Consider the following 14,488-nt stretch of genomic DNA (forward strand, 5'->3'; position numbering starts at 1 on the left):
TTTACAATTTTGATAACTATGAGATAGGTTAATAATATATCATATGTGAGACTTTTCACCTATCTAAGAAGAGATAGTGCTGCCATTTAGAATGTTAATCAATAGTAGTGAATCAGATTCAATCCAAATATTTGCAAAAAACTTCATTTTTAATATAAAGGAGAGTCTTGAAACACCTGCAATTATAGGGGTTTAGTTAGTTAGACCACGAATACCGCCCACCCCTAGGTATAACCACATCCTAAAATCTACCAAATTTGTCGACTAATGGGCAGCGCGATTAGCTTCTTTAAACATATACATAACTTTACAATTATGATAATTATTAGTTAGATTAATAATATCTTGATACTTTCTACGGCCCAAGGAGGGACAGTGTTGTAGCCTGTTTGTTGACCTTGAACCATCCCGAAGGAGGTGGTTCCCAATGGTAGAATAGGAAAGGAGCACCAGGATTCGTGCTTCCAATATAATCGTTCTCAAAGTATTTGAAAGTTAAGTTTAATGAGCGAGTCCAGACCTTTTCAAATACTTAACGCTAATAATACTAATTAAGGCTCATAGTCAAGCCCTATCATCTATCTACTAATCCCCAAAAGAATGAGGCAATGAAAGCCTATTTTTTATAAAATCCAACAAGGTAGAAGCCACCCTACAATGAAAGAATAGGTGCAGGATGGACTTAAGCTTCAAGATTGCATATCAAGCATATTGAGCCAGGCCAATATTGACCAAATCCAGCTTAATCACAGTTTGCCCCAACAGAGCTTCCAAAGAAACATCTTAACTTTTAGGGGAATGTCCAAGTCCCAAATTTTCTTCTAGTTGTCCCACATGAATAATAGTTCAATGATTTTTTTCAAAAAATTATACATAGTTTTGGAGGTGGCCAAGCTAGAGGGATGAAGTTTCGAGATACAGTTATCCCCTAATGTAACCTCTCTTATCTCCATAGACCTCTTCTCTTATACTTAAAAAATTATTGAAGAATAACTATTTTCTCCTCTTATCTTTTTTTGATTTATTTTTCTCTCGTCCCAAGATATTGCATTGCCCTTTCAAATTTATAACTCTCCTAACTTCAAAGGATGCCAATGTTGAAATCACACTTAGAAGAAGAGAATGATATTGGTTAGCGGTGAACGGCCATGTAGGAAAGTGTAGAAGGATCTTATGAGAAAGTGAAGATGCGAAATAAAAATAAAGATGTGAGATGGAGAAATAGAGGGCTTAGAAAAGACAAGGATTTCCATTTTTAGGCAATATTGAGAAAATAAGGGCAAATTTACCTTTAAAAAAAGTATTTTCTCACAAGTTTATTGTTGTTTAAATGTTCCTCTTAAATTCTCATAGAGGAGAGAAGGAAAAGGATCAATCAAACCCTTCTTATTGAGATGAACTCCGATGTGGACTCTGACCAAGGATAGAAAACCACATAAAAGGCAACAGTTTCTATACTTTGAACAATTTATACAAGGGTAATACAATCATTTGATTTAAACTTAATTTTAATCATGACTAGTTAGCTTTAACAAATAGAATGCCATTTTTAAAGAAGTATATTAATTTCAGTAATAATTATTTTTAAAGAAATATAGTGATAATTATGATATTTTAAAAGTTTCTTATTATTTATAACTTTTATCTAATATTATAATTAAGATAATCTAGTTCTTAGCAGCCCTAATAAGCCCTAGTCCTGTGCATACGTGGCTGTTTATTAGACTTCAATTTACTCCACGGACTGCCGGACTCCATAAGACACCAAGAAACTCTCGTCGAAGTAGGCGAAGCGTAGACCGAGCTATGTTGAGGAGCAAATTTGCGGGCTCTTCTCTCCTGAAGCGAAACTTTTCTCCCGGCTGCTTCTCCTCCCGTTCGGCGGTGGCGGAGGTGGCCGGAACCGGCGACGAGAAGAAGGGCTCCTTGGCTCGCCGGGCGGTGCCCATCTTGTTGGTTGGTCTCACCGGAGGAGTCGCTCTCAGTGCACTCAATGATCTCCTCGTCTTCCATGGATGCAGCAGGTGTCAATTCTTAGTTTTGTCAACTGGGTCTTGCTCAAAATGGAGTATTGCGCTTCTTAGATCGAAAAGATTCGATCTTGGAGTCTGGGGCTACAAATAATAGTTTGCTGTCTCAGATGACTTTTTGACTTAATGCAAGATAGTTGTTTTGACTTGGCTCGCATTATTCGTATAGAATGAGTTCATTGAACAATAGTGACTGTTATTAGAGTTCGATTGATGCCTTCGGGTATTCTGGTTTGTTTCAAAAGTAAACTAAAAGTAATTAGGATGGGTTGGGAGATTAGGGTGTTGAGATATGGGAGGCATTTTACAGGATTCTTATCCTGTAGATTGTTTAATGGGGAAAGACTGTCATCCATACTGTATCATTGAACCTCATTTGGAATTGACAAATAATGCATCCTTCTAGTAGTAGAGTACATATGGTGCTCTAGTTCAGCCTTTTGCTTGGTTCTCCATTAAAAAAGTTTCCAACTTAACTGCGCAAACATTGAACCCAAAATTAGATTTATCAGTGCATCAAAAACCTAAAACAAAGTCAAGAAGGCTTTAGAGCATATTTTCATATAATACATCATTGAGAACTCTTGCATATCAAATAGAATCCAACTAGAAGAACATATCTGTGACCAGTAGTGTATTACAGAAAAATGATTAAGCAGCAGTCTTGGTTCTTATTGTATTTACTTCATTTGAATCATGTTGATATTGGTATCTCCATAATTCTGCTGTTGACAATAATGACATGCATCTGTTCGTACTAAATAATTTTAGTTCAAAGTTGCTATTTTTTAGCTCCTATTTTCCAGTAGTTTTAGCCTGTACTCTTTTTGGTTTACCATGATTTTCAGTTTTGATGAAATATAGCATTTCATTGGAAATATTTTGTTGTTTTTGAGAAGGAAATTAATTATACTGTTAACATATGAACTGGTTTCAGCCAGGCTATAGAGAAGGCCAGTCAGAATCAGAAAATTGTAGAAGCTATTGGTGAGCCAATTGTAAGAGGCCCCTGGTATAATGCTTCTCTTGCTGTGGATTATATGAGGAACTCTGTTTCATGCACATTTCCGGTGTCTGGTCCACAAGGAACTGGAATTTTCAAATTGAAGGCTGTTAGATCAGGAGGTCTGTTCATCTGTTGAATACTAGGCTCATGTGATAATTTCATCCTATCTATGTCATATTCTACAGTTCTTCAATTTGCTCAACTTAGTATTCAGATTTGAAATTCCTTTTAGTCTCTTGTGCTATCTGCATGTAAGCTGTATCTAAGTTCAAGTTCTTTTTCTTTTTTTGGTGCAAAATCTGAGTTCAAGGTAAGAAGAGTTTTTTAGTTTAAAATTGGATACTTAGTTAAAGATATGTAGATGCTATATTCTTTTTGTGTAATAGTATCTTCGAATTTTTCTAGAGTGAAATGTGCTACAGAAGAGTAGCTCAAGATGCATCCAGTTCTCCACTGATAGTAGAATCGTAAAAATGAAATTTTCATTTGACATCAATTCTAGTTTTCATTTATTTTGCAAAAACTAACCTGAGTATTTGCAAAATAGGCATTAAACTTTTCCCTACTTTTCTGTGGTTGCCTTCCTTATATCCAGAAATATCTCTAGTAGTGTATGGACCACTGATCTTCTAGCAAGAGGTATAAAATGGAGAGAGTGAAAATGAGTAAATTACAAAACCATATTAATTTCTAAGAGGGGGAGAAAAATAGATAACTGCTAAAATGTAAGTGATTCAAGGAAAGAACATCAATGAGTGAAGAAAGAGAGACTAGAAAATGTAATTTACATTTCACAGGGTAGTTCATATAGAGTGAAGGCTTAATTTAGAGTCAAAACTTGGATGGCTTTTCCTAATGATGCAACCAGTTCTTCAATTAAAATGACCTGGTTTCTCTTATTCACCATGATTTTGTGGCATCCATTACTGATAGTTCAAGTTTCTTATGGCAGTTAGATGGAGATATCACATGCCAATCCAAAATGGACCTGGTTGCTTATGTTCTCTCTTGCTTTCCTATAGCTTTATGACTTAACACTGCAGTCCCGCTGCCATTATCTTGTGTGCTTCTTTGTGGCTCATTGGATCAATTTCATTTGTTTCTCAAACAGATATTAGCGAGTAACTTTCATCATGTAGTAGGATTGACCAGCATTTGCAAACCAAAATGATCACATAAAATTTGTAATGTATAGATTCTTTGTGGTCAATTGACATGTTACTGAAGTTGCTTCTCTATTTGATCCTGGCTTTTTCTGTACATCTCCGCAGCAGATGACATTTGGTCTACATTCCTGCGGCACCGAGACTGGGACATATTATTAATGGATGCCATCCTTGATGTACCTTCAGATGATGGGAATCGCCAAATGCTTAGAATAACTCTTCCTGATAACACCACGCCTCTACCTGTTGAGGACTGCAAGGAGTGCAAGTCCCCGCCTTGTACCTTGGCGAAGTAAACTGGCTTCAGGTTCTTGTAATCATTCTAATGAGGGTTGAACTTCCAAGTTCCAACTTTCTTGTCAAGCATATCATGCCAGTAATAAGCATTCCAAAGTAAAGGAACAAATGATTCCAATAGCTTCATATGACAAAGTATAGAGGTAGATTCTTGATTGAAGAGGAAGTAGACTTATTAAGACAACAGAATGGATGACTGAAATTTGTCAATCCAAATTTCTGATTTTTTAAGTTTAGGCCAATAAACTTCTAGGTGGCTGCATTTGTCTGATACTCTGATTTTATCAGTGTGCCTTGTAATGTTGCTTCTGTCTCATATAGAAACACATATACATGCTCTTTTATCTGTTGAACTTAAATTGGCCTTGTGAAATTGTGCTCAACTAGTACCAGCTTTTTATTGCTTGGTGCCAGGGTTGCAACCCAAACAGCTTTCCATGTTCCATTGAAAGATACCTAATTTTGATCAGGTAGCTAGAAGATACAACCCAATAACTGCAAACTTTGCCTTCTGATGTATTCTGGATTTTTGTTAGTGTTGGCATATTGGTTGGTTCAGCAGCAGTTACTTGAGAGATAAATATACTAGTAATGGCAAATGTTATACATATTTCTCTTTCTCTCTCATGCCTATCTACTTCAAATATGTGCGCTGTGCATGGTATTGCCTTAGTTAAATTTATAGTTGATTAATCATGTTGCTCTTGGAATAATTGGTCAGTTCATAATTGTCACGCTATCTAAAGTTAGGAGCTGCTAATTTAACCCTACATCTCGGTCAGTTGTATGGAATACTCAATATAAGATATTGAGGGGCCAACTTCTGGTTTCAGATATACAAATGCAAAAATAATTGAGATGTGATCCAAGAAATTAAGAGGCGACAACTCTTCAAGTGTTGCAGAGCCTGGATAAGATTTGCATGTTTATTAGCTGAGCTTCTTATCCATGTTGCACAAGATATTCTTGCATCTTAGATTATCATTAGCTCTCAACAGCCCCCACCTCACATGTACCATGTTGTTCTGCCTACTATAAGAGTCAAAGCCAGCTTATCAATAATATGTAATCCAACTGTACTGATGTTATGTTCTGGATATTCAGATAGATGTGTAGTGTGACAGCAATATTTGTTGGCATACATCTTGGTGTCATGCATTTTGAGTCATGAATTCAGTCTTCACCATACTGTCATGCAAATTGTTCGTCGTATATTCTGCATTTTCAGAGTTAGTTCTATTTATGTCCTGTTCTTCAATATATCAAATGAGGGTTGGAAGTAATTAAAGACTTCATTGCTGATTACATGTACCATTCTGTAATGAGATTGTGAGTTCTTCATTACCTGCTTGTTACCATTATTGTGGCTTTGAACCATAAGATGCAGTGCTATTCTGAAACATTTGATTGAGGTCAGTAGAAGATCTGCACTCCAGTGTATAAGCTAATAGATCATGTGCCTCAGACACCATGAACTTAATACTCATCAATTATCATTTCACCTTGCACTCTTGGCTTGTGAGATTACATTTTAGCATGTCAGTGTCAAAGAAGAAATTTGAACGCACAAATATACTACAGATTACTCGTTTCATTAACTAAAGAACAACAAGTACTCAACTGTTACAATAATTCAAATGGATACCCAGGTTGAGGACTTACTAGAAAATAAAGGAGAAGAGGAAAATATTGTATCCAAGTAGCCAGGCCTTGCAACTAGATAAAAGGCAAAAAAGGGCAGAGAAATAAACAAGAAACAGATCAGCAATGCTTCGCGCCTGCTCCACAGACAGCTTTTAACACTGGAAGCAGGGGGAGGCTGAGAAATGAGGAAATGGGGAAATGGATATAAACTCTGTGTAAACAAACAAACAAACAAACAGACAACAATAACAAGAAAAAAGAAAAGAGAAAATAAATCTGTAACACTGTCAAGTAGTAGTCTGACGATGAACTCTTCTAGCAAGCAGAACCGGAGCGGCAAGCGAGGACGCCGGAGCCTGAAGTGATGGAGCCGACCATGGAGGAGGACTTGGCTCCAAGGCTGGATGCTCTGGAATAACTTGCAGAGGCTCCAGCTCCAGAGGGGATGAAATATGCACCATTTAGTAGAAGGTCACCTTCTGATCTCCAGTTCCAACCCTTCCATGCATTCGTGTATGTGTCAACCCTCTTTGTCACCTATACAAGAGTTCTTTTTTCTTTTAAATTTATTTCAATATTTTTTTTATTTTTTATTTGTTTGAGGGTGGGGGGGTTGATGGTTAATATGTAAGAAAAAGTTACCTCTTTAGCGAATGGATTAACGGGGGCAAGATAGCGGTTGCCCTGGCTGTTGATGGTCGGATCTGCGCTTCCACCTATGGCATACATTTCCCAGTGGGTGTAATCATTATTAACGACATGAAAGTATCCATGCCTGCATCTGATATTAATCCAAAACAACTTTAGTTTTGGCATATATATCTACATCTTAATTAGCTCAAGACTAGATCTAAAGGAGGTACCTTGGCATTCTCTGAATGAGACCTTCACCGAAATGGTTGAAGGCGATGGTCACTTGCATCGCCTTGTCTCTGACATAGGAATCACTATGACCCAATAGCATCACCTCGTTATGGTGCGTGAAATAATTGTTGGAAATTGTGATCGCAGTGGAACCCATGATGGCATCGATGAGGCCATCAGCGCAACTGGAGAGAGAGCAGTGATCGACCCATATGTGACTGGCGCCGAAGATGGAAATGCCATCACCATCGGCCATCGTCCTCCACCCGTAGTGAGACGGCGAGCTGCGGACCATGGCGTTCCCGGTAGGCTTGCAGTCATGGATGTGGAGGCCGTGGATGATGATGTTGGTCACGAATTGCACGGTGATGCAGGCGCCATTAGCGATGTGGACGTTCACCCCGCGGCCGTCGATGGTCTTGAAGCTATTCATCATCAGCTCCTGCTTGAGGGTGATGACCATGTCACGCTTGAAGACGATCCAGAGCGGCTCGTCCTGGATGACGGCGTGGCGGAGAGTGCCGGGTTTGGGGTTGACCGGGTCGTCGTCGCCGGGGTCATTGACCACGTAGTAGCGGCCGTCGCGGCCGCCGACGGCGTTGCGGCCGAAGCCGATGCCGCAGTCGGCCAGGCGCTTGCGGTGGACGTGCCACCTCCGATCGCAGCGCCAGCAGTCGTCGATCGGGTTGCCGGTCCCGCATGAGAGGTAGCCGAGGGAGCGGCGTGCTCTGCTCATGTTGATGGCCCTGTTCCATTCCTCATAATAAAAATCTAGTTTTTTTTTTCCCGAAAGAAAATTAGAAAAATCGGAAGAAGTAAAAAAAAGGGAAAATAAAATAAAATTTAAACTTACTTGTGGACCTCGGATGCGACCAATTCCGGATCATCGACGGCCCCCACCACATCCACGTCTCTCTCAATCCTGATGAGATTGCTTGGGTTTATTTTTATTCATTTTTAGTATATCGAAGAAATTAAGCAAAAGAATGGGAGAGCAAAAAGAAAGCGAGAGCTTCGCACTACTACTATACTAAACTCACATCGCCGCCATTGCCGACGTCTCATTCGCCGCCACATCCTCTCGAAGGCTCCTCCTCGACCTCGCCACTTGACCTCCTCCAAACCTATCCCCAGAAGGGAAAAAAGGATAATCCAAAATCTTCAGAAGAGAAACCCATGGAAGCTTGGACAAGAGAAGGGGATCGAGACGTACCTAGAAATGGAGTACTCCTCGCCACCAATCCAGCCGAGGCCTCCCGCGAGGAGCACGAGGATCCCGAGAGCCAGCAATGGGAGCCACCGGAGATCCGCCGCCCCCGCCATTGTCATTGCCTTTTGTTCTCTCTCTCTCTAGATCTCTATATCTATCTAACTCGCTGCTTTCCCTTTAAAGAAGAAGAAGAGGGAAAAGCGCAGTGGAGAGGAGAGGAGCAAAGTCCAAGAAAAACTCGGAGGGAAGCGACGATTTATAGACGCGCTCCTCGGCATCTAACTCTTGCTAATTAACCCTCTCCTTTTTAGTTAACCGCGGTTAAATATTTTTATTTATAGCCCGAAAACTAAAAACCAACTGTTTCGGAATAAAGAGACACTTAGCTAACATATTTAGACGTCTAATCTAAGCTTTTAAATCGTGCACGACACCAAACTAATGCTCCAAACTAACTATCAAGCAATCAAGCCCAACTTATCTATTCTTAATTCCGCATTTAATCAAACGCTAATAATTATTTGAGATGGCATTAACTGCGGTTAAATAAATCACCCCAAAGCCTAATCCATATTAACTGCTAAGGAAAGGATCTGATGCTGCCCCAATTGCAGGAATTTCGTGCGATCGGAAACATGGCCGTCTTTCATTAGCTGCCAAAGAGAAAAATTCCCTAATTGCTATTCAAATTGTACAAGTACAGTATCCTAATCTTGCAGAAGTCCAGTTGGCCTCAAGGAATAAGGTGTCACTTGATTCCATTGAAAGCTGTACACCGCCCCATTGCCCATGTCTCATACTCATACGCACATATCTTGGTATGATCTAAATCCTAACCAAACTAAACTCTTAATGGTATATATATAATATATATATATATATATATATATATATATATATATATATAATGTAGGTGCGAGGCATCCATGTGCATCAAAACACATTGTACCATGTAGGACGCATGTGTACTTAGCACGTAAAACACTGTTTACGTTTATTAAAACTTATAATAGTGAGTTTTATGTTTTATATAGTTAGGATCTTGTTTGATGCTTCGTAGGAGCAACCGTCCACTGATCTAATCTTATAATGGATTGGTACTGGATCTGTTACCTTTTGTTCTCTTCTTATTCAATGCATAACTATAATCACACTTGTACCTAAATAAGACAAGATTATATTCGAATCTCTCTCTCTCTCTCTCATGCTCTTCGCCCCTATTGTTCTAAGCCCAATTCACATTTGTGCAGGAATCCATGGCATCTAGAATATTTTACCTTTAATACCCTCCTTATCATCAATGTTACACAAATAAGTGTGAATCCAAGTGTTCTCTAACATGCATCCATGTGATGCAACAATGTGGACGCCATGTGCTTCATTGATATGTGTCTGAACATGGGCATGCTGACTGTTTAGTGAATCTTATACTGCAGTAAGCGATGTATAAAGACACCATACAGTTGGCATGTGATGATGTGGCTGGATGTGCTTCTAAGCATCATTATTCCATCTTAAATCCTGCCAATTACTCTCCAGGAAAGTATGAATAAGTCATGTTGTCCGGTTAATTTTTTTTTTCTTTTTCCTCTCGTAAATTTTGAAATAATAAATTAAGTTCATCATGGAGTACTATGAGGGATGCACACAGAGAGAGAAGAGGGCAATAACTAGAGTGATAGCTAAGAGCAGACTGGAGTAGCAGTGGGAGGGAGGCAATTCTGCACCACTTGCAAACACCATACCAAGATACCCAAATCCCACTCCTCCCCCTTTGCTGCCGCCGTCGCCTCCGCCAGCTGTAGTCACACCACCGTAATTGACCCCCGAGTTTCCATCCCCATCGCCGTTATCCCTGTTACATTTTGAAATGAAATTTCCTCAAGATTTGTCACAAATGCGGCAGAACTAAAGAGTTTGATTCTAAGAAATAAGTTACAGCAACTTTTGAGACAAGCTTACCTGTAGCAGAACATATGCTTACATAAAAGGGGAGGGGATCTAACCCTCCATTAGTGTCACTTTATTTACAAGATTAAAAAACTTTACCCACATACATATTAGCACATACATTTAGGTGGTATTTGAATGTGGTATGAGTTCTAAATTAGTTTAACTATACTTATTTCTTAAATTTAAATAAGCTAGCTTAAATTGGTTTACAGGATGCAAATCAATATAATGATATAATAATTATACTTGATGTAACATAAAAAGGCAATAAATTTATGAGATATTTTGACAAATGAGCAAAATGCCTTTGATAGTGGATGAATGAGAAGATGAGAGGAGAGGAGAGGAGAGAGAGAAGAATTAAAATAATAGTTAATTAGATTGATGTCTTTTCAAGGGCAAAATAATAACTGAATTTTCTTAGTAAATATAAAAACTGGATGAAAGAAAAGAGGAGAAAGGAATATGTATCATTAAACTAATTATGAGATAAACTGCTGCTTGGGTACTATATAAGTATAGCCCTCATTATACTTACTCTTTATCCAAACGCAGACAATATAATAGCATGGCAGCATACAAAGATAGATAGTGGATCCATTAAGTCCTTTTCTTCATAAATGTTTAATAATTTAATAATGAATCAAGCAATAATCATGTTTTGAAGCAAAACAACTGGAGTAACGGCTTCAATGTAAGTGATAAATTAATGCTATGCAACTTTGTTCTAGAAATGAAACAAAAACACACAAGGTATGTGAAAATAATCTCGGACCTCACTAAATATACTTTCTTCTTTCCCTGCACTCAGAACTCACTCGCGCCTCCAGGAGATCTGCAAATAGCCCTTAAGATATGCTATCCTTGTCCATGACTACTCTTCAGGACCAACTTTGTGTTATGTAAAGATAATTCCTACTTTAGAAGATGGTTAAGTACCAATGAATCTAAGATTTGCTGGCAAAAAGGTACAAATTAGCTGGCCAATGAGGACCAGTTAGATAATTTGTAACATACTATCACCCTCATCAAAAAGACATCCAGGGGATCTGCATGGTTATGCATAGAATAGGATTCCAATCTCTTATCTTTAACAGTAGTGAGACCCGCCAATAAGTCACCATTTCCTTGTCTTAAGCAGTTGCTATAAGATAGATACAACATCTTCTTTCTATTTACTGTTAGCTTCAGGGTTTTTCACATAACTGTCACTAAAATCTTTTAATTCTTTCAAAATTATTATTATGTTTAGTTTTTAACATAATATTCCTAATAGATTATTATTAAAGTTAACAAACACACATTAAATGATAAAAAGAACTCTCTTTTTTAAGTTTAGAATAAAAAATATTTTTTGATTTTTGTCTCACATTTTGTTATACTATGATATTGAGTATAAAATTAGATAACTTATAAATATTTTAAATAATTTACATAAGGACAAGTAGTTTTTTTAATCTAACTTGTGTTTTAATCATAATAAATTAGATTGAACTAACGGAATAATATTTTTTTTAAAAGAAGCACAATAACTATAATTGCTATGATATTTTAAAGAATGTATAATATTTTAAAAGAAATTAATAGCAATTATGTAAAGATCTCTAAATAGAACTAGGAAAAAAGAAGTGCAACTTTACTATTCAAAAGGAAAGTTGGCTGTTGACATGGGCCCGGAATGTTATCGACCGTTGCGCACAGAGCAGATTCCCTAAGACCTATTTGACAAGTGTATAAAGTAGAGTCGAGCTATTGTTTGGGACCATAATTAAGTCTAATTTCTACATAGATAAGCTTAAGTACAGTATATTCTCGTTCTGTTCAGTTTCATCCGTGTATTTATTTCTTAGCCCCCATAGACCTTGTGCTATTTAACCATGGAGGCAAGCTAGGCCCACCATTTCCTTCACACACACAGGCCAAAGTGGGCAACACCTTTAGCATAAACAAAGAAATAAAAACTATAGAGTAGAAAGAATAGAAGAACTTACCGAAACATTACGAATCTTATAAGGTCCAAGAGTAAAAGAAAAGGACAAAGGCTACCAAGGCAGACTGAGGAAAAGCAATAGGATAAGCCACATGAAGGATATTTATAAAATGATCTCCAAATGGCACTCCCCAACCCTACTTCCCCCACCATCTTCAATGTTTCAAACGGAGAATAATGCTAAGCTTCATTGAATGCCCTCTGACAATTCACCCTTGGTTTCCCACTGGACCACATATCACAAGACTGCTTAGGTTGCAACAATGACCAAATACCACCCAAAAACTAGCATATATAGGTTTTCCGGCACCCGGTTTCAGTCCACCAGTCGAGGCTACCAGACCTAAGATGCCTGCATTACATCAATCGTGCACATTTGACGGTTATGAACACAGATAAAATCCCATACCCTTACAAGCATATGACCCTATGGTGAAGACCCTTGTGTTCTGACAATGTCACTTCCCTCTATAATCTTCAAAATATCATATGTAAAAACTTAATTGTCCTATGAAATTAGTAGTAACAACTTGTAATTCAATCCCACCTGATCCAAAGAGACTTTCACGCGTTCGGCTATGTATTATAAAGGCAAACGGCGTAATGGGACCCACTCATGATTAAAGTAAGACGACTGGACAAGGAAAGCTAGTAGTAGCAATACGCACCTGGGTCCACCGATAACTCCGGCGTTCTGCGTGATCTGGTCGACGAGGCTCGCCGACTTCGGATCCACGCTCGACGCCTTGCCGTACTTGACCCCCAGTCCGTCGCCGGACGGCACGAAGAAGGCTCCGTTCACCATCACATCTCCCTCCGATCTCCAATTCCATCCGTCCCAATCACCCTCTTGTGCATCCACCCTCTTCGTCACCTGCACCATAACTAACTAATTAATTAACCAATTTGTTCACTTCGCCGAATCAACCTGGTTACAAAGATACCTCTTTGGCATTGGGATCAGACGGAGCAGTGTATCGATTCCCCTGGCTATTAATGGTGGGATTCGCACTCCCACCGATCGCATACATCTCCCAGTAGGTGTAGTCGTTGTTTACTATGTGGAAGTAGCCCCTGCGACACCTCGGCATCCGTTGGACCAACCCTTCCCCGAATCGGTTGAACGCGATCGTAACCTGCATACCGGAATCCGGCAAGTAATCGTCGCTGTGGCCCATCAGCATCACGTCGTCGTGGTTGGAGAAGTAGTTATTGGAGATGGTGATCCCCGTCGATCCCATGATCGCGTCCACGAGGCCGTCGGCGCACTCCGATATCGAGCAGTGGTCGACCCAGACGTCGCGCGCGCCATAGAGGGAGACGCCGTCGCCATCGGACTTCGTGCGCCAGCCGGAGTGGGTGGGGGAGGCGCGCACGTTGGCGTTGCCGGCGGGGCGGCAGCCATGGATGTGGATGTTGTGGATGATGACGTGGGAGACGTACTGGAGGGTGATGCAAGCGCCGCCGGCGATGTGGACATCGGCGCCGCGGCCGTCGAGGGTCTTGAAGCTGTTGACAAGGAGCTCCTCGGAGAGGCGGATGGTCATGGAGGAGGAGAACACAATCCATAGCGGGCCCTCCTGGATCGCGGCGTGGCGCAGGGTGCCGGGGACGGGGCTGACGGGGTCGGCGTCGGCGGAGGAGGTCACTACGTAGATCGGGCCGCCCTTCCCGCCGACGGCGCCTCGCCCGAACCCGATGGCGCAGTCGGCGAGGCGCTGCCGGTCGGTGTGCCAGTCCGAGGACGAGCAGCGCCAGCAGTCGTCGATCGGGTTCCCGGTGAAGCAGGAAGACGAAGAGAGAACGCGGCGGCGAGAGGAGTCGAGTTTCCTGAAATGTAGAGAAAGGGGAGTGAGTCGTAGAAAGTAATGTGTGTGTGTGTGTGAGAGAGAGAGAGAAGGGAAGTGGGATTACTACCTCTGGACCTCGAGGACAACGGAGTCGGGGTCAGGGAGTGGGTGGAGATGAAAGGAAGAGTTGGGGAAAGGGGAGGAGGAGGAGGTGGGGAAGGGGAAGGGAAGGAGAAGGATGAGAATGTAGGTTGGGAGGAGGAGGAGAAAGGGGAGGGAAAGCATTTTGATGGTGGAAATTAGGAGGAAGAAGGTGGATTTTGGGGGGGGGAAATGTGGGATGGTAGTAATTTGTGTAGATAAAAGAAGAGGAGGGCATTTTGAACGACGGAGTAGACCTGTAAAGAGTTGGGATGGGAGGTGAGATTTGGGGAAGTGTGGAAGAGAGAGAGGAGGGAAGACATAATACTATTTTTTTTTCTTTTTTTGGCAAATTAATCCATGCGATTTACTATTTAAGCCTTAATTGTATAGGTAG

The 14,488-nt window shown here is 40.3% G+C and overlaps 3 protein-coding genes across 4 annotated transcripts; 1 reads left to right on the forward strand and 2 right to left on the reverse strand.

Annotated features, from left to right (window-relative positions):
* The first annotated feature begins 1,708 nt into the window (after positions 1-1,708).
* Positions 1,709-4,852, forward strand: LOC140782727 (uncharacterized). Of its 2 annotated transcripts, none has more exons than XM_073129457.1 (3): positions 1,709-2,024; positions 2,968-3,155; positions 4,308-4,852. In XM_073129457.1, exons 1-3 carry the CDS (start codon positions 1,807-1,809, stop codon positions 4,496-4,498), a joined length of 597 nt encoding a protein of 198 aa, XP_072985558.1. In that variant the 5' UTR covers positions 1,709-1,806; the 3' UTR covers positions 4,499-4,852. The 2 variants fall into 2 exon arrangements, with proteins under 2 accessions (XP_072985558.1, XP_072985559.1); XM_073129458.1 differs by having other exon boundaries at positions 1,712-2,024; positions 4,311-4,852.
* Positions 4,853-6,072: 1,220 nt separating this feature from the next.
* Positions 6,073-8,446, reverse strand: LOC140782726 (probable pectate lyase 8). Its single transcript, XM_073129455.1, has 6 exons — positions 8,221-8,446; positions 8,048-8,131; positions 7,861-7,929; positions 7,007-7,753; positions 6,786-6,924; positions 6,073-6,680 (listed from the first exon to the last, which is right to left on the reverse strand). Exons 1-6 carry the CDS (start codon positions 8,334-8,336, stop codon positions 6,459-6,461), a joined length of 1,377 nt encoding a protein of 458 aa, XP_072985556.1. The 5' UTR covers positions 8,337-8,446; the 3' UTR covers positions 6,073-6,458.
* Positions 8,447-9,779: 1,333 nt separating this feature from the next.
* On the reverse strand, positions 9,780-14,453 carry LOC140782360 (probable pectate lyase 5). The gene is made up of 4 exons (XM_073128883.1): positions 14,078-14,453; positions 13,105-13,990; positions 12,829-13,034; positions 9,780-10,072 (listed from the first exon to the last, which is right to left on the reverse strand). The coding sequence occupies exons 1-4, from the start codon at positions 14,233-14,235 to the stop codon at positions 9,850-9,852; spliced, it is 1,473 nt and encodes a 490-aa protein (XP_072984984.1). The 5' UTR covers positions 14,236-14,453; the 3' UTR covers positions 9,780-9,849.
* Between the last annotated feature and the right edge of the window lie 35 nt (positions 14,454-14,488).

This window comes from Typha latifolia, chromosome 2, assembly GCF_019914945.1.
Source record: "Typha latifolia isolate L0001 chromosome 2, TyphaL0001v2, whole genome shotgun sequence".
NCBI classification, from domain to species: Eukaryota; Viridiplantae; Streptophyta; class Magnoliopsida; order Poales; family Typhaceae; genus Typha; species Typha latifolia.

Excerpts from the sequence above, each read along its gene's own strand:
- LOC140782726 (XM_073129455.1), bottom strand. The coding sequence starts at position 8,336 with ATGACAATGGCGGGGGCGGCGGATCTCCGGTGGCTCCCATTGCTGGCT. Across the intron at positions 7,930-8,047 it reads ACGTCGGCAATGGCGGCGAT|GATTGAGAGAGACGTGGATG; the intron begins GTGAGTTTAGTA and ends CAATCTCATCAG. Across the intron at positions 7,754-7,860 it reads GTCGCATCCGAGGTCCACAA|GGCCATCAACATGAGCAGAG; the intron begins GTAAGTTTAAAT and ends GGAATGGAACAG.
- LOC140782727 (XM_073129457.1), top strand. The coding sequence starts at position 1,807 with ATGTTGAGGAGCAAATTTGCGGGCTCTTCTCTCCTGAAGCGAAACTTT. Across the intron at positions 2,025-2,967 it reads GTCTTCCATGGATGCAGCAG|CCAGGCTATAGAGAAGGCCA; the intron begins GTGTCAATTCTT and ends AACTGGTTTCAG. Across the intron at positions 3,156-4,307 it reads GAAGGCTGTTAGATCAGGAG|CAGATGACATTTGGTCTACA; the intron begins GTCTGTTCATCT and ends ACATCTCCGCAG.
- LOC140782360 (XM_073128883.1), bottom strand. The coding sequence starts at position 14,235 with ATGCTTTCCCTCCCCTTTCTCCTCCTCCTCCCAACCTACATTCTCATC. Across the intron at positions 13,991-14,077 it reads GTTGTCCTCGAGGTCCAGAG|GAAACTCGACTCCTCTCGCC; the intron begins GTAGTAATCCCA and ends TCTACATTTCAG. Across the intron at positions 10,073-12,828 it reads GGAGTTATCGGTGGACCCAG|GGATAACGGCGATGGGGATG; the intron begins GTGCGTATTGCT and ends AAAATGTAACAG.